A 19,824-nucleotide genomic window follows, 5' to 3' on the forward strand; every position below is an offset into this window, starting at 1 on the left:
CTTAACCACGACATGCGCGAAGGCAAAAACATCAGAGCTTCCGACACAAGTGACTCTTCTGTATATTCTTATTCTATGCCTATACTGTGACATAGATGTCATTAATGTTTCATAATACTGTTTGTTGAAGTAGATCCTGACTCATTTTTCATCTTCGCTCGTTATTTTAATGTGTTTATGTAACAAAAATTACATGGATAAAAAAAGAATTTTGCAATAAGTCATGAACTATGATCACCATTTTTTAACTGATATGTGTGTGGTCGCGTTGTTTATATTAAATCTCTCATCCGTTTGTATAGTAAGTGACATATAACTAGAATGTTCTTTATGGATGTCATTGATGTGTTATTACACTGTTTGTTTAGGGATATCCTGACTTACTCTTCATTTTCGTTCGCTATTTAAATGTGTTTATGTAACAAAACTTACATGGATGAAAATTTGATGTAACAATAAGGTATGAATAATGATCACAATTTTTAACTAATATGTATGTGGTCGCGTTGTTTATATTAAATCTCTCATCCGTTTGTTGAGTAAGTGACATGTAAAGAACTAAAGCAAGCATAATTTTGTTCACACGGTCGTCTTACTTCTAAAACGAGGGTAATTTTAGAAAAATAAGCGATATTTTAGAACTACATTACCGACATAACAAATTAGCTAAAGCAGCATCTCGATAAAGTATGACTAAACATGCATGAGAAATCATATCTAATTTGATATACCAACTTTCTAACTATTGACAACAAGCTGCATGGTAAAGGAAAGCAAAACCTGTTCAAAGGTATGGGAGAGGTGAAATAGCATACTTGTAAATGGAAAAAATGGGAATCTGTGAAAATTTATGTAGGGGGTAGAATGTCCAATCACGCATCACCTCCCTTTTTTGCCGGCTACACTTTTGCTGTGTGTCTTTCGCACAATCTGCGCGAAGTGCTTGTTCACTGTTCTAAAACTTCACACTAACGATGGGACTGTATTTTGAATATATAATTTTGACACTTCAATAAGATATTTACAGTGTTGTGCACGATTTTACGTTCCAAGCGTTGGTTCTTCGCGATACGGAATGATTAAATTTGATCTCGTTAAGATTACGGAAAACCGTCAATCTTAGAACTGCGTTTTCGAAATTTATTGCCTTCTGCAATACAACTCTAATTCATCAAATCTGTATGATCAGTTCATACAGCAATAACGTCAACTTTTCCGAACTCCCGAACCAACGCTTTCAAGCTATATTTATGTGTAATCATTCGGAAGTGGTTTTTTGGAGTCTACATATGACGCACAACTTTGCCATCCCGTTTCTACCTACATCCTACCGCAATGACGCATTGACTCTCACCATGACTATTTTACATCAACATAATATCCGTTATATCAAAAATATGACACAGTCACACACTACATAACATAACATGACAATTTACAACAGTGTCTAACAAAATGTTGTTAAATGTGTTGAGCAAACCATTCATTTTTAAAATAAGAACATTTGTAAAACATAGGAAGAATGTATTTACAAAGAGAAAGAACGCAACCGAATCTATTTTTGTAATATGTTGATTCATGCAACACAGTGAGCTTTTAAATTTATACTTTTGATGATGTTTGTTTAACAGTTTTAAGGTTTACTTTTATTGCAACCTTTACTGTTGTATCTACAGTGTTTTTATTCGTCATAAGTAATTATAATTGCGTGCAGTTGATGTTTGCCACGTATTCATAATTTACAATGGTTTATTCAATAACAAAGGTTTTTTATAATATGAACTGACTTATGCAAGAGTATATATGTATGGAATTTTTGATTAATGAAGGGAAAAAATTCATTCACAGTTTCAAAAATCGTGTCTTAATCATTGCCATTCAATTCCCATCTTAGATGGTTCTCTATTCCTGAGTTAAAACTTGTGAAACTTTATAAGATTTAGCATTAGTCGTTTGGAATTTGACTAATCTCAATGTTGTTATGTACTCTGCATGAGGTTCTTATTTATGTATTTTTATTTCCATAACAATTGTTTTTAGTCTGTGATGTATACTTAGTTATATAACTAGAATGTTCTATATGGATGTCATTAAAGTTTTATTATACTGTTTGTTGAAAGAGATCCTGACTTACTCTTCATTTTCGTTCGCTATTTAAATGTGTTTATGTAACAAAACTTACATGGATGAAATTTTGATGTAACAATAAGGTATGAATAATGATCACAATTTTTAACTAATATGTATGCGGTCGCGTTGTTTATATTAAATCTCTCATCCGTTTGTTGAGTAAGTGACATGTAAAGAACTAAAGCAAGCATAATTTTGTTCACACGGTCGCCTTACTTCTAAAACGAGGGTAACTTTAGAAAAATTAAGCTATATTTTAGAACTACATTACCGACATAACAAATTAGCTAAAGCAGCATCTCGATAAAGTATGACTAAACATGCATGAGAAATCATATCGAAAATGATATACCAACTTTCTAACTATTGACATTAAGCTGAATGGTAAAGGAAAGCAAAACCTATTCAAAGGTATTGTAGAGGAGAAATAGCATACTTGTCTATGGAAAAAATGGGAATCTGTAAAAATTTATGTAGGGGTGATAGCATGTCCAATCATGCATCACCTCCCTTTTTTGCCGACGCCACTTTCGACTAATCGCTGTGTGTCTAAGAGAATGTTGTTAATAGTATTGAGCAAACCATTCATTTTAAAAGTAAGAACATGTGTAAAATAAGCAAATGTTAAACATAGGAAGAATGTATTTACACAGAGAAAGTACGCAACCGAATCTATTTTTGTGAAATGTTGATTCATGCAACACAGTGAGCGTTTAAAATTATAGTTTTGATCATGTTTGTTTAACAGTTTTAAGGTTTACTTTCGTTGCATCCTTTACTGTTGTATCTACAGTGTTTTTATTGATCATAAGTAGTTATAATTGAGTGCAGTTGATGTTTGCCATGTATTCGTAATTTACAATGTTTATTTAATAACAAAGGTTTTTTATAAAATGTGAACTGATTTGTGCAAGAGTATACATGTATGGAATTTTTGATTAATGAAGGGAAAAATCCATTCACAGTTTTGAAAAACGTGTCTTAATCATTGGCATTAAAATGATCTAACTGCTAACCAAGCAACAGGAAAATTGTATTAAATTTGTAAACAGAACAATTTACAAAAGGAATGATATCTGAATCATGTGGGATATTCATGATGAACTATATACCAACACTGCCAATAACTTTATTGACATGGATTGAGACAATAACTATAACATATTTTTGTTAGCTGTTTACACACGTCTGATAAGAAGTTGCGGTATTGTTATGTGACTTTGCTTTTACCAATAAATATACTAGCTTCATGTTTAGATATTTGACTCGTTCTATCCGATTGTTTCGGTTCCGACTTTAATTTGGATACTTGCTCAGAAGGTTGGATAATTTTGTTGATATTTATGTTGTTTAGATATTTATATTTGTGTTATCCAAAACATTTATCGATATATTTTTCGTATTCGGTTCTTGTTCACTTGTCTTTCTCCAATCTATGTAATTTGACTAGTCAATTTTCTTTGATTTTTTTTAACGAAAATCGAAACAAGCTCTATTTTCATACGATTTTTTAGATGGACGAATCAGACTGTAGGCGGCTCACATTTTTGTGTTCACAGGCTCGGTTTTCTAGGATCCGAAAGTTTGTCAGTAAACTATGTAATAAACTAACAGTTGAACCAAATTTAATCGTTCTCAAGTAACAAGCAATGACATCGATTTCATTAAAGTTGAAATACATGCTTCTTTCTCTTGTCTTTGTCGATATAATAAACATGCAAGTGATATATTTATTAATAGTTACTGTAGGAATGACAGTTTTTCATTTAAAATCTACTCAAGACTTTGACTAATGTAGGTATGATTCTACCTTATAACTAGTTTGCTTTATTATTCTTTATAAGCATTTAAACATGGTTATTGTCAAACCATAAAATACAACATACATAAACGAGATATTCCAGTTAGATTTCAAACATTCTATAAGAAATGAATATAATTGAAGCAGAAAATTAAATCACTGTGCTTAACATGATTTGTTTATGTTTGAAAGCTATTTTGTCATCGTTTAATCTTAAAATGATCGTTGTAAAGGGTTTTCATCACTTAGTTACGTACATCAACATATTTTGAATTTTTGATATGACAAAACTTGTTTGTTGATATGTGTTGATTTGCTACTGAAATAACATACTAAAGTCAATACTTTATATGTGTTCTCCATCTTTTATAACTGATCAATGATTGTGGACAATGTGTGGTGGCTAAATATGTTTTTGTTATAAGATTTATCTATTTACTTGGATTAATTCATGTACAGGAAGATCAATAATTGTTGGGTGGGGGCTCATATTAATTTATGTCAATGATATGTTTATATTCTTCAGTTGCTAGCTATTTCATGTAGTTTGCCTATTTTTTCAGAATAATAATCTAACCAATGAAAAATGGTTTTGGTCATAGGCATACAGATTTTTACATCTTTTACACAACTTTGGGTCAACTCTCATAAAAATTAAGTCCACCAATTTTTCATTGGTTTTCTTATTACAATGTTTTGTTGACCATTTTTATTGCTTTCATCACTTTTGTTGACTTCTTGACACACTTTCTTTTTTAGCAAGAAAAACTGTGGCAGGACTGTAGGATGATTGTTAATTTGAAGATCATATTATGTATGCATAATATAGGCTACATGTGTTAAGTTCTTTGAAAACCATTGTTGTCTAGGGATCATTACATCCAAATGTTTGTCACCCCAACCACAGTATAGAAAATATACAGAAGGACCACTTTCGGTGCAACTTACTGCTGTATTTATAATTATATTACTGGGTGTAGTTTGCAAGCTCACTGCACCTATTGTTCAAAAAATGGTAGTGTCTGACTGCCACTATGATAATCACTTGCAAAATAAGATATGCATGGCACAAAAATATTAAATGCAATATATACTCTATGTTCTCTATAAAATTATACTATATGTTCCTATCAGCGTGCCCCAATGAGGTATTTGCCGGTTGCTAGTCTCCTTAAATTTGCGCGGTTTTTGCAATGCATTCACTGGTCGCCAGGGGGCAAACATTTCTTCAGAAAAGTATCTGTAATAGTAATATTTTCGATAATTCTCAATTTAAAGCACCTATTTCCAATATAATGGTTGTTCGTTGTAATGCGTATCCGTTACCAGTGGGGAGAAAAGAAGTAAAAGTATGTGGAGACGGTAATTGCTTTTATTGAGCAGTTTCGTTGCCTATAAACGGTGAAAGCAACGAAAACTTTGCTCACATTCGAGAAATGTGTAACGATGTTTTGATACAAAAACAGTCAATGAGGTCATGTTTATCACTTTCAAAGCTGTAGCTATCATCAGAATCATAACTTGTAGCATCCAAGTCTGTTGTACAATTTATTTGTGGACTGTCGTGGTGCACAGAGTCTGGATCAGTATACTGCTCAAGAACAGTGATTTCAGCTGAAAAAAAATGCCTTATCCTCATGCTCAAAGCGTTTTTCAGTACTGCCTTCACACAGAATTTTTCGTCTCTTTATTTTCGGAATATTTGATTTGCTTCTATCTTTCGGAGGTAATCGTTTACTGGTTTCTTTTGATTTGTATCCTTTAAGATACCAAGTTGTATTGGGAAAGCCTTCGGATTGATAACCAGCAAGAAAATGATTTGAGCAAACCTTCGTATTAGTAGTGACTTTGAAATTTTTCCTGTTGATCAGCTTTGCCAAGCACTCTTGTCTTTCGTTTTTCGGAGGAAAAAAGCGAAGAATAACAACGTCATCGTAAACGATATATTTTTCAGGATATCTCCTATCGTTATCACATCCATAAACAACACAGTGATCCTCTTTTCCCATTATAATTTCAATATAAACCTTTTACGAAAAGATATCTTTATAAAGATACACAATGTTTGCCCCCTGCGATCTCAGAAAGCATTGCAAAAACTGCGCAAATTTAAGGAGACTGACAACCGGCAAATACCTCATTACATTATATCTTCCTTAGGTCCTAAGTCTTGAATGAAGCACTAGTCCAAATAAATTACACCTGCTCATTTGAGGAAAAAATTTTGAATTTGGTCAAATCGTTTGATTTTTGTAAAAGCGTTAAATTCACTAAAATCGTTTATTGTTGTGAACTATGTCCGTGATAATGAGGAGTCTGAAACTAGCTAATTTTTTGACGTCATCCAAGGTACTCGTGTTACACAAGTCGTGTATTTAATTTCTATCAAGGCAATGCTGGCTGAGGCACAACTTAAGCCTATAAGCGCCTAAAAGCATTGCCTTTGCAATAGTAAAGGCAGAAAAAAGGTAAATAGTTGCTTTGCAGCCAATTGTACGAATGAGTCAAGCCTTTGCTCTCGTATGAGTCTTCACACTATGTCTTATAATGATAAAAGGCCTGAGTCTGGGCGAAGACGGAATATCTGGGTTTTAAAGCAAATCTCGTATTTGAGCCTTCCCGTGATTCAACACTTTGTTCGGCTCGATTAAAACCAGGGATTTGGAACGTCAGTTTAGTAGTTTGCCGAATCAATAGAACACTAATTTTCCAGGGCTTAAAAAAGATGAGATTAGAATTTGTGTCTTTCCGATCATCCATGCTTTGAAGTCAAAATCCGAATCATCATTGCTCAAGTTTTATTGCTTTCCGAGTTTTCTGTCACGTATCCCGGAATAAAGTTTTTGTCAGAATTATCGGACTGAAGACTCAATTCTGATTTTGATTTATTGCTTTCTTCGCAAGACAAATAATTAAACAGCGTGAAAGAACGTATGTTTAATATAAGCTAAATATGCCCGAATGCTGACTATATTGGATGACGTCAAAATACCTTCTAGTGACGGTCTCTTTGGTGTTATAGAAAACGACGGCGTTGGGCCAAAAATGCACAACTTCAAGATGCCATAAAAGCTTGTTGATTTGACCAAATTTCTGGAATTTTTTCTCAGAAAGGCTTAAAATCATATACAGATTTTAGATTGCTAAAGAAACTTTTGGTGGCAATGCTAAAAAAGTCTGACTAAGGCAGTCTCTGTCTTTCCGTCGTGATATCTTCGGCTGTGTCCTCGTTCATAGTCGCAAATGCGAACAATAACGAATAGTATTGTTTTGTTTAGTATAGTCAATGCTTGGAACTTGATAGCTACACTGTGAAGTTCGTGCTTGTATTTTGTTCGGTATTTTATTCGTATATCACGTTTTTTGTCTCTCACCCTGTGTTTTGTTTTTTGGTGAGGAAAATGTAAAGCAGACAGGATATAGTTTTCTTTATATTTATTTCAATTAGTAATGACGACGATTTGGATTGAACAGATCGTCAAAAATGACGAAGAATTTAAATATATTATGGCCCTATGGAAAATAACTACATCAGCAATGATATATGTACCATGTGCAATGCCTCTTCATTTTAACAATGAACATAAAAATTTAAATTGGAACAGAATCATCGGCAACATTGTCCTATCAATAAGCAAATATTCGTGCAGCACAACAAACCGATTTGATATATCTTTTCACCACACCATTGTGGTGAAAAGATATATCAAATCGGTTTGGTTTTATTCATTTAAAAAATTGTTTTAATTCAAAATGGCGAAGAACTTATCGTTTTATCATTGAAATTTATGACATTAATAAGGACATGGCAATTATATTGTTTTTTGCAAGCTTCCTTTGCACGATATTAGCACGTGAACACAAGCACACATAACATGCGCTGAGCGTAGGAGAGCAATAAAAAGCAAAGATAATGATAATTATTAGGCATTTTTATTAAACATGGAGCATAAAGAACGTTTTGTACCAAAAAGAAGTGCCAAAGGAAGGAATGATTTCATTTTATGGCGTTTTGACATGAAAATATTTGTTGTTATTTTTCATATGTTATTATTACGGAAAGACCTTGGGACTTGACCTTGGGAATGTCCTTAAGACTTCACTTAATTTAATGAAAAATACAACACTAAACAGTTGCACTATTGACTACTGTTGTTCCATGTACTGTAACTCTGGTCAAGGCTACCCACATGTACACATTCGTACCTTTTTTTATGTACCTTGTACATCTGGGGACAGTTGCACGAAGCCTGGATAGCATTATTCGTCGGATAGTAAAATTTTCAAATTTGTAGAAAAAAGTGTTTATATTTTCCTTAGGGGAAAGAAATTTTGTAATTTTAGAAGGGATATTTTATTTCAATGATTGCTCAGTTCAAATCACATATTATTCCCTTTTAAGAGAATTTGTAAAAGTTCAAAACAATTTGTCATTTACTGTCTTCTTCATAAACTATACTGCCTTCTTTTAACCAACCCAAGATTTTCCTATGTAATCACAATGAATTTGTACCATGGAAGTCTTATCTACTTTTTTTCTACAGGGAGCAACATTATGTCTGTCTCGAGCTCAGACATGAAAACTAATGGTTTTAAGTTGATGAGATTGATTGTTGATGTTGGTGGAGAAGCCTTGAGAATAACATTGAGGAAACAACTGTCAGGTACTGATTTATTTAATGTTTTGAATGATCCTGAAAATACACAACTACTTTCAAGTCTGAAGAATAGACAAATCCAGCAACATCAGTGGGATCTACTATATCCTGATCTTCCAATATTACCAAATGAAAATGATTTTGACATTACTTTACTTTGTATTCTCCTGCGTAATACTTGTGATTTAAAACCACCACGTGATCCAATATGGACGTCAGTAAATAACCCCAATGATCATTCAACTGAAGCAGATATTACCCGTATCAGATTATTTCGTAATGAACGTTTTGCTCACTTAACTAGCACTTCAGTAAGCTTTGATGAATTTGAAAATCATTGGCTGGAAATAAGCGAACCATTAGTTCGTTTAGGAATAAGTCAGAAAGAAATAGATAGATTGAAAAATGAGTTGTTTGGTAATGAAGAATGTGAAAGAATTTTGAGAGAATGGAATAGATTAAAGAGCGATTTAACTGATATTAAAACTGATCAGAGAGGTATTAAGAAAGTAGTGGAGGGTGTAGAGAAAAATTTACAACAGGTAAAAGATTTTGTCACAGTAATTAAAGACGAAGTTTATGAAATGCGACATCACCCTCACTTAGGTCCAGAAGAAGATATTTTGACAAAAAACCTTGTTAGCTGTAAATTTGAAAGTGAAATTAGGCATCATTATGCAAAATATTTGCATGGAACACGGGAATGGGTTTTTAAAACGTTTTTAGATTGGTTTGAAGACGATACTTCTCAAAATCGTGCATTTATTATTTCTGCTGTTGCAGGCATGGGTAAGTCTGTAATTGCAGCTACTTTATGTAAACGTTATCCACAATATTTGACTGCAATTCATTTCTTTCAACACAACAACAGTCGTTACAATAAAGCCAATGTACTTCTTCAATCTTTAGCGATGCAAATTAGTCGTAAGTTTCCTGTTTACAAACAACTTCTTGTGAAAAAACTTTCGGGTCAACTGTGTGAGCCTTTGAATAACATGAATGTTAAAGGATTATTTTCCCTTCTTTTTACTGAGTTGTTTGTTACAATTTTGGAGTTTCCTAAGCGAATTCTAGTGGTGTTGGATGCTCTTGATGAATGTGGTTATCCAGAAAGAGATGACCTTGCTAATTTGCTTGCTAATCACTTACACAAACTTCCACGTTGTTTTCGATTTGTAATTACAACCCGACCTAACGAAGTTGCTTTGAATGAGTTCGAAAAATTAAATCCACTGTTCATTAATTGTAGCGATGATCGCAATTTAGAGGATATTAAATTATTGATTGAAAAAAGAATCGGCGCTACTGGCAGCCTATCTTATGTTAAAAACATATTGGCAGAAAAAGCTGACGGACTTATGTTGCTTGCGTCACTTCTTAGCAGTGAAGTCAAAAATCAGGATTTGTTGAAAGGCTCCATACCAAAAGATCTCAATGAATATTACAAACTTTGCTTAACAAGATTAAGTAAGGAATTAGATTCGTTTGATATCAGTAACGAAAAGTTTCAGTCAATTTTAAATACTTTGGCTGTTGCTAAAGAACCTCTTCCTTGGGAAATGATCGATGACGTTCTTTGTTTGAATTCAAATTACATATCACTTCAGGTTAGAGAGATTATCTCTTGTCTTTTTGTTACCAATGGAGAAGGATGTGTTTCGTTTTTTCACAAATCTTTAAATGATTGGTTGTTGGATGATCGAAAACATATTTACTCAGTAAAAACTCTTTGTGGTCATCGACTTGTTTTAGAATTTTGTTTAAAATTATTAGATAACCTCAAAGCTGAAGGTGTAAACTGTGACGTCATTAAACATGCATCAGTGAGATATTCAGTAAAGTATTGGTTGCTTCATTTACTTGATATTTCTGATGTTGATTACATCGTTAAAAATGTTGGTAAATATCTTGTTGACTTAGAAGTTTTAGTTGCTTCTGTGTTGGTTGATAGAGGTCGTACTTTTGGAAATTTTGAATTATTTAACGCACATGATGTGTACTTTCATATTTCTGAGGACATTCGATTGTTATTTAATGAAGTTTATTCTGTAATGACGTACTCTAGGCGCTTTGACAATGAAGTAAGTTTTTTGCAACGCGTTGCCTACGAAGTCAATGATATGTCGTCGGAAGCGACCACAATGATTCAAACACGTTTCAAAGATTTACCATATCTAGAGTACAGAGACACGGGTTTTGTAAAGGCTCGATTATTACGTTTACATAGATGGTCGATGCCTCTTGGTCAGTTGATTTCTGTTGATGTTGCACGAAATCATGATTACGTCGTCTGTGGTTATTATGGATTCGTCGTGCAACTTTTTTCATTGAGAACAAACAGATGTTTATGGATAAAAAATATTGCTGGTCAGTTTAAGCAATATAACGAGAAAGACTTTAGCGTTGTCTTTCATCCATTCGAAGATTTGATTTTTGCTTCCCAGCTTGATAAGATACTAGATATTAATGGTAAAATTTCCTCCAGTCCGTTCCATTGTGATGATTCTACTTCTAAGTTCTTTACCAACAAATGTTTTTCTAAGGATAAGTACACAATGGTCACTAGTTACAAAGATATTTTGACAGTATGGGACGTTAAGAAAGGTGAGAAGAAACGCAGTATTAGATGTAAAAATGTGACCTCACTGTGTTTTTCTAATTCTGGAAGATATTTGTGTGTTGTTGTGAGAGGAAAAAAGTTTCAAATATTTGATGTAGCGAGTAATTATGAAACATTCGTTTACGACGATCATTTAACGCGTGATAAATTTCGTGTGTGTGATGTTTTGTTCACTGTTGGTCTTCATTCTTGGTGTTTGAGCAAACCTTTTTCTTGTAAGAAAGATTTCATTGTAAATCCCACTGGTGAGAAACTTCATGACTTAGGTCCTGATTCCAAAAGTTCGTCTTTTAATCTCGATCCTTTCGATGAGAACAGATTTAGCTTTTCCTTTAGTGGATATGTAAAGTATTACTTTATTTTGAACAACGACAATGTTCTTTTGTTTGAATACGGAAATCGCTTTTATCTTTATTCAATACCGCGTGCATGTTTAACTAACAGTTACAGTTTTCGTAACGAGAAATTTTGCTCAAATGTTAAATTTATGTATCGGAGCAATGAAGAAAAATCAAGGATAATTATATACAATCTCAACACATTTGACTGTGTTGTCAAGGAATGTTTTTTTAGTGACATGGTTGCTGTAGAAAATGGAGTTATTTTGCTTACGGCAAAAAATATTCCTGAGCTTTGGAATAATGCTTTGACAAAACTTGTTTATAGTTTCGATGAACTAAAAGGTACAAACAAAATTTTTGAGGTGAGTGATGTATCATTTGCTTGTCAAAAACCTGATTCTGTTGTGTTTTTCAATGTTGAAAACAAGCGAAAAGAAATATCAGTGAATTTTGAAAATTATCGAAATGTGCACGTATTTGCATGTAGCTCTAAGTATCACGTGTTTGCTAAAGTTGAATTTAAGGATCAGATAATTTACAGTATGTGGCATGAAGACAAACTTGTTAATGGTTGGGATGACGTAATTAAGGAGACCTTAATCACCGACAAAGTCATTGAAAAGTACACGCGTGATATTACTCGCTGTCTACCCTACGCTACTTTTTCACCTTCAGCAGGTAAGTTATTAATAAGTGCCCAGCAATTGGATTTTCGTAGGCGTAAGTATATGAAAGTATTTGACGTTAAAAACATACAAATTATTTATAGTTATTCTAATTCTTTTCTCGAGTGTTTCTTTGTTGATGAAAGGTATATAATTTGTGGTAACTTACAATTGATTGACTTGAAATATTTTAAGACTGTAGAATTATCTATCCTCCCTGTGAATATATTTCGAAGAACTTTTTATTACTGTCGTAAACGCAAACTTGCTTTAATGTTTTCTTCTTTTAAGTTCCCTGTACAATGCCTAAAAATCATCTTGCCACAAGGATAAATTTGATATTTGATGATAACATCTCTCACCATTTTGGATAATGACTAATATATTGCTCTTTAAGAAAATCTTGTTCAGTTTTTTTGCATGATCCCTATCATTGTTGACATCTCAATTAATGTCTGTTTGCGTATGATTTCATAAAACGACCTGTGTCTAATTATGTTTGTTCTGTACAGAGACCACAGTGTACGATAATGTCAACATTTAGAGAGATCATGTATAAAAGCTGAACTTAATTAAAGATGAAAATTCAATGACAATAAAGACAAACCATAAACACAAATGATTTAGTGTCTAATATAATAATTTTCCTTGCACAAGAAAATAATTTTATTGACTTTTATCTCCTCACTCACACAAACATATAAAATGCAACTATTGTTAGTTATTGTACCATTGGTTATATTCTGTTTATATCTACACCATATAAACATATAATTTTTGTGCAAGTGTATTCAGTTTTTCGATACTCTTACACCAAAAATAAGTTGTTACTAATTAAATATATACTATCTTGAACTGAAATAATTTCTTAATACTTTTCAATTATTGCATTTTGATATACAAAATATCTATGTGTTAAGTTGTTAAGAGAGACAAAGACAGCCCAATTGTTACTTCGGTTATATGAATATTTTCATCTTTATCAATTTGAAAAACGTTAATTTATAATAAAACAATGGTACCTTTGCTAATTTTTTCAAGAAAAAGTAAAAAATTGGCTGTCTTTCTCAATGACTGTTAAAAAGTAAATCGTAAACTGCACAAGAAAATGACTTATGATTGACGTTAATCATCGTGATAAACAATTTAACCATAGTGACTTAGCACTCCAAACCGTATGAACAAGAAAAGTTAACAAAAGTCAAAGAAAATTTTGCAATATAGAGAGACAGAAAACAAATCACAATGTTGCATATGGAAGGATGTTTAATGACAAGTTTTTACTTTTAATGAAAAATCGATATCAAGCATTGTTAAAGTTTGAACACTTTTACTTTGTGAATCGATACTTTATGGGAATTATTTTTAACAACATCAACTCAAACATCAGTGGACATTCTTCAAGTTACTTTGCCAAAGTTTGATATGTTTATGGCTTGTCTATAAAATTACATCGTGTACTCTTAATTCAGACGATAATACAAGAAGGAGAAGCTTTACTTCAGGAAGTGACGTAATGAAAGAAATGATAAACTTATGTACCATGATTCTCTGTGGATTTTTTGTTGTACTTTGTAACGTCACCTAGGTCACGTGTTCATTGAAATGTCATCTGTTGTCAAAATTAGAAGATATGAACTTTTACATTTTTAAAATGGTGAAGCTGGCTGTTCACTTTGTTTACTTTTTATAAAACTGAAGCGTGAAATTATCATCTCACATGGACATTTTGATGTGAACATAACGCTTAAGTAATCATGAGAGTGAATGAAAAGAATTTGATTTTTTTACAATGTGGCTATTAGAGATGGCCAAAGCGATTTTTTTTGTTGCATCTACAATTGAAGCTGCTTCTTCATACAAACACACTGTCATTGTGAATATTATGACACTCGATTGCCTTTTGGTATACTCTGAAATATATATGTACTTGAATGGTACTATAACATTTGTGATATGAATTAAGATCTTAACAGCAACATGTCATGAAAATTCATAGCAAACGTCAACTATGGATGGTTGTAGAATAAAAGTGATCATCTTAGTTCATATAAATGGTCAGCAAATCATTCACAACAAAAGGAACTTCAACATGTAAGGACTACATCAAATTAGGAGAATAGAAATTATGGAAAAATTTCAACGTCTTTCTTTTTCAAGATGTCATAGTTCTAAATCCACTGTGTTTTATTTTTATGTAGTGTACTAGTTTAGATCATTAAATTTATTTCATATTGTTGTGTAAATATTTACGTATAGTGAATAGATATCTTTTATAACAACTCATAAACGGTCATCTACCGTAAGCAGACCTTCGGTCGTGGTCTCAATGATGTCCGTTTACGAGTAGCATGACTGTATGCAGACTTTTCATTACTTCACATTTTTTTTACGTTTCTACATTTTTCTTTTGCTTTTTAAATATTAAATGCTAAATAAATGAATCCCACATAACTCAACACCATTTTTTAGACTAATAGTAATTTGCCAACTACCATGTGAAGGTCACTTCTGCTTTAGAAAAGGAGGTGTCTTATCTTGAATTCAAAAATACCAAATTTTAAAATTAGCATTCAATAGTTGTACAATAACTTTCATTCACGTTCAATAACATTGTATTTTGGTAACTGTCATCTTGTAAAGGAAGTTGAAAAACACCCACTTTTTATCAAAACAGAACAATTGCCGTTGCCATTTTAAAGACTGGTTGGGATTCATTCATTTAGAACTTAGAAAAAGTCATTTAGAGAGAAACCTGTCTTTTTGCGCAGTGTTTGTTAAACTTTGTTTTTTAACACATATTAACGTAGTTTTATTATATTAGTATGTTAATGTAGGAAATAATCGTTGTATAAATATGTTTTCTACAAAATTGTTACAATATATGTGTGTTGATCTATTTATAGTGTCTAAAATATTTTTAACATTTGTCCACAACACCAAACCTATGTTGGGACTCTCGGGAAATTAGGCTCACTATTTCCCTAGAGAGAATACGTTAAGTGTTTTGTTATATAGGGAAAAAATCATAAATTTCGACAACTCCAATAAAATCCATGTCTTTGGGGGGAGGGGGGAATTGGCCGGTAAAATTTTGTTGCAAAATGCTGATTGACCACAGCATTTTAGGTTGACTTCCGAGTGTTTTCTTACTTCTTTTTTATTAATATTTGATTTTCGTCGCTAAATAAGCTCGAGAAAAGTTTTTTCAGTTTTAGGTTTGGTGGCTGATTTATTCGTTATGATATTAAAATGAGGGGCAACATCTTTTCACTTGTTTTACTGGCAGGAAATTGTGCTTTATTTCAAGTCATGTGACTACTAATGAACCAATCGCAATTACCATACGCAGCACCTATATAAAAATACAACAAATTGTATAAATGGACATAATTCGAAAATTGATTTACTGATTTGAATAGTTTGCAGGATTCCAAATCTAAATCAAACGATTTTCATGCATATCATTAGTCTCCTAGAATTTAGTGGGACATGGTGATCAGGAATTGAATTTTCAGAATAAGTTAAATTTTATAATACTGTTTTTTGATACATCCTGTATTTGTTTCTTTTTGGTAACACCCCGTATAATGTATATATGTACATAAAGGTCAGATCATCAGCTACAATTATATCATTAACACGTAGAATCTTATAAATTTTCTTACATTAAAGTTTTAGAAAACAGATGCTTTACATGAAACGTATGCATTTAAAACAAAAGATAATGAGGAAACTCATCTCTTTTTTTTTCTTTAATGCGTTCTGTGCATGTAAAGTTCGACGCGTCAAGGGGACGCGTCAAGGGGACGGTGTCAAGGGGACGCGTCTTCCTTTCAAATTTTGCTTTATTTCATTAGCAGTTAGCATTTGATATACAGACATTAGCAGTTAGCATTTGATATACAGACATAAGATTGAGTTTTTATGAAATGTAACAAATTGGATGTTTCTTAAATTTAAATTTGCCAGGAGAGTTTTTCCAAATATCGACAACCTTATTCCCATTTTCCCTGTATGTTTAAAGCTCAGTTAATTTTTCTCGTGTCATGGGCATGTATGCTACTGGACGTAAGTAAGGAACCAAGGCTGTTATATAGCGCGAAGCGCCCAAGGTGGTATATCAATTACAGCCGAGGCTCTATAAAAGTTGTTGATAGACTTATTATACGATGGAAGACGTTTTCCCGAAGTAATTTTTTCATTATATTTGTGCAAAATATTGATTCTATATCGAAAGTAATTATAATATAAACACAATACGTGAAAGCATAAACAATAGAGAAGTGTCCATTACTGTTCGAGTCAAAAGAGTGATGAATCCCAAAGGTGTTTGGTTTTCTACTTTATTTAAAATTCATATTTTTGCATGCTGTTTTCATGATAGCTTTGCTTCCATACACTTGTGGGTTATTTGAGATTTGTCTTTGCTTGTTATGGATGTCTGAGACAGTGAAAAGGTTTGAATTTTTTGGAGGTGCAAACTTTAAACATTTCCAGACACGATTGACTCTGAAATGAAGCGCTAACAACACAAGATATGGATTCAAATGTAAAGCAAGTTAAATCATTCATCGTAAATATGGAAGTTAAAGTTTAAAGTTGTATGAGGATCATTCACTATGGCGTTGTGAAATACAATGTTGTTTCTATTGGGAAGAACTTTACTTTTTGAAGTTGTCAAGTCAAGTGTACAGAATTATGAGATGAAGTCAGTCGATATTAGTTCCGACATGTAACGAGCAGCCTAGGAAGCTTGTGGAGCGTGTGATTTATATTGTCGTGGATCTGAGGAAGATGATGATAATTCAAACGTGAGTGAAATATGAATGTAAAGCAAATTCAGGTTTAAAGTGTCATTACCCAACTAAAAAAATTAAAGCTGACCTTGAAAGCTTTATTATTAAAATTATTTCTACTGTTTTTATTTGATAATCAGAAATCAAGTCAATAATTAATGTCGTATTTTGTCCATACAATCATTGCTGTGTAGTTTATATAAATGAAAAGGCAAAATCCTGCACATAAATACGGAAATACATATTTGACTTGAGGTATTAATGGCTTTCTTCAATCTGTGTTCAGACTTACCTTCCTTTCTTGTTGCAAGAAGATGGAAAAGAAGCTTCTGTGTATTAGTTTTTCTTCGCTGGTTCCCTGATGAATATACTCTCCTGCTGCTAGAGTTATCATTTTAATAACTTTTACTTTTCAGCGTAAAACTTCCCTGAAAACTTAACAGTATTGTGGTGTGTGGCAAAAGTTTGTATGAGTTAGACAGTCCGTGTCAATCGTAGTGTAAACTTTCCGTGGGATGTGTAGTATCAACGCTCCTTTTATGTTTCATGATTTTTTAGAGATTTATTATAAGTTCTTCGCCGATTATTGAGAGAAAAATTTACATTAACTCTAACTTACATTAACTAAGACATTTATTTAATTATTTTAAATCAAACTAACGATTTTAAAATTGTAATTAACGCGTTACTGAAGTGTGTCTACCTTCTTTTTACCCTCAGCAGTTCTATTTTTGAATAATTATCTGAATGCGCACGCGATAAAAAGTAATTTCGCGTGAACTGCATTGAACTGTAATTAGGCAAGAAGATTAACAATAATATGTCTATAAGAAGTATAAAGACTGTGTATTGTCTGTATTGTAGGACATTCATAAAACCAAACATCTTGTGCTTAACTATAACGCTTTTCGTTAACACTGGCACTGTTGTTTACGTTCTGAAGATTTTATAAGTCTTATAAGATTTTACAGTGAATACACATACTACAGCTGACACAACACAGATGCCACATTACAAATGATAGCTATGAACTTAAAGGTGGTCATCCTTCTTTCGTTGTTTTACCGTGAAAATGAACTCATAGAAAAAGCTATTTGTACTATTCGAAGGCATTGATGCAATGCTAAATTTCATAAATATATAGTTGTGTTATATATGTCCCTTTTACCGGCCATGCTACTACCTTGTCAAAATACAAGACTGTTTAGGTTTAGATTTAAACATACAAACATGGAAGTCACGCGAGATCGCGCGCGTGACAAATTGAACATGAATATGGAATGTGTCTTGTGTGGAATGTGTTCTGCACATTGAGTTACCTGGAGAGATAACGAGGCTTGGGAACTGTTGTCAATAAGATGGATGCCAAAAGGAAATTTCTACTTGAAAAATTGTTTGAACACCAAAAGGAAACTTCCACTTGAAAGTTTACAAGAAAAGTTTACTTGAAAGTTTTCTGAATTATATTTTGAAGAGATCCTTATCCATTTCCTGGGCCTGAACTCAATTCATAATGAATGGAGGAATTTTTGTAAATTTTTCTTAATGGAAGATATGCATATCTCGAAGAGAATTGGCAAATTCATGTCTGACAAGTATTTAAGTAATAAATATAAATGACTGGACCAACATCAATCTTATAACTTTGTAAAAAAAGCCTTAACCAGATAATCAGATACCAAATACGGCTAACATGACGTTTACTCCTCATTTGACTCTGAAGATGACTTGAGGGAGATATCTAGAGTGTTTGATCTCAAGAATATCTATAATCATTAAGCAATATAAAATCATTGATAGTTCCCAAAAGATTGTAGCATTTGTTTGCAATGTACGCCTAGTCTTAGTATTGTGGGGAGTTCCGATCCGCTGCGAAATCTGCAAATGAAATCAATGTTGTTAATTTTTTTACTCCTTGAATAAAGATTCAACCTACTGTGTATGCAACCTGATACAAAAAGTTTTTGCTCTGTAATATTGCAGTTCATGTTCCAATAAAAAAGTTTAATTGTTACTCAGCTTCTGCTACCAATCTCCAAAATACTACCAGGTTTTCTCCCCAATCCCAGTATAGCCAATTCTCAATCTCAATCTCTAGAATGTCCTGATGAAGATAGATCTATTTGCAATCCAATGCATGTACAGACTCGGGCAAAAAGAAAAGCTGGTTGGGTATGCCCTGAGCTGTATGGTACCTTGACCTACAAACTTAACGACTGTTCCACGACTCTTTAATGTCATTAAGAATTTGTTTCATTACATTAATACATGAAAAAAAAAAGACATTCGACATGCAATTTTTTACTTGTGTCCAAAATCCCATTAGCAACAAGGTCTTTGAAAAAGTTTATCCACCACGACGCCCATGCTCGACGCAGCATAGTCCACCACGCTTCAATTCTTTGATTACTATGGGAAGAGCCATATTGATGAGCCTTTATTCCAGAGATTACATCGGGGTGAATGCGTCGTAAGAAACTCCGAGCTGTAGCCGTTACGCAATTTTCCGTCCCTCTGTCAGTTCTTATGATGGTCGGGCAGCTTTGTTGTTCTTTTGCACAATTTAAAAACAAGTTTGCATTATCGTTGGGATTATTATTGCTTTTTGTGATCTCAAGCCACATGATGCGTCAACTAAAACCGTCAGTACATTGTGAAATTGGAATCCAAATGGTTTCAATTTATCATATCCGTCATCGTGCTAACAATGATTTGGCTCTAGATTTAGGTAGACTCTCCTTCGAAGTCGATGGGCTCTCCGTAATCTTAACCCGCCAGGGTGAATTTCACCCTTCAAAAAGTTGATTTCT

The 19,824-nt window shown here is 32.8% G+C and overlaps 2 protein-coding genes across 3 annotated transcripts; both read left to right on the top strand.

Moving 5' to 3' along the window:
* Positions 1-450: 450 nt before the first annotated feature.
* LOC124452075 (E3 ubiquitin-protein ligase DZIP3-like) lies at positions 451-9,325 on the top strand. Its single transcript, XM_047002670.1, has 4 exons — positions 451-460; positions 4,691-4,745; positions 8,476-9,256; positions 9,316-9,325. The coding sequence occupies exons 2-4, from the start codon at positions 4,718-4,720 to the stop codon at positions 9,323-9,325; spliced, it is 819 nt and encodes a 272-aa protein (XP_046858626.1). The 5' UTR covers positions 451-460; positions 4,691-4,717.
* Positions 9,264-12,062, top strand: LOC124450549. Of its 2 annotated transcripts, none has more exons than XM_047001205.1 (2): positions 9,264-11,892; positions 11,966-12,062. In XM_047001205.1, the coding sequence occupies exons 1-2, from the start codon at positions 9,375-9,377 to the stop codon at positions 11,995-11,997; spliced, it is 2,550 nt and encodes an 849-aa protein (XP_046857161.1). In that variant the 5' UTR covers positions 9,264-9,374; the 3' UTR covers positions 11,998-12,062. The 2 variants fall into 2 exon arrangements, with proteins under 2 accessions (XP_046857161.1, XP_046857162.1); XM_047001206.1 differs by lacking the exon at positions 11,966-12,062 and having other exon boundaries at positions 9,264-11,726; positions 11,876-11,899.
* The last annotated feature ends 7,762 nt before the right edge of the window (positions 12,063-19,824 follow it).

This window comes from Xenia sp. Carnegie-2017, unplaced genomic scaffold (genome assembly GCF_021976095.1).
Source record: "Xenia sp. Carnegie-2017 unplaced genomic scaffold, XeniaSp_v1 HiC_scaffold_24, whole genome shotgun sequence".
NCBI lineage: Eukaryota > Metazoa > Cnidaria > Anthozoa > Malacalcyonacea > Xeniidae > Xenia > Xenia sp. Carnegie-2017.

Coding starts and splice junctions, on each gene's coding strand:
- LOC124452075 (XM_047002670.1), top strand. CDS start 4,718: ATGATTGTTAATTTGAAGATCATATTAT. Junction 4,746..8,475: donor TAATTTGAAGATCATATTAT/GTATGCATAATA, acceptor TTTTTTCTACAG/GGAGCAACATTATGTCTGTC.
- LOC124450549 (XM_047001205.1), top strand. CDS start 9,375: ATGGGTAAGTCTGTAATTGCAGCTACTTTATGTAAACGTTATCCACAA. Junction 11,893..11,965: donor TAGTTTCGATGAACTAAAAG/GTACAAACAAAA, acceptor TGTGTTTTTCAA/TGTTGAAAACAAGCGAAAAG.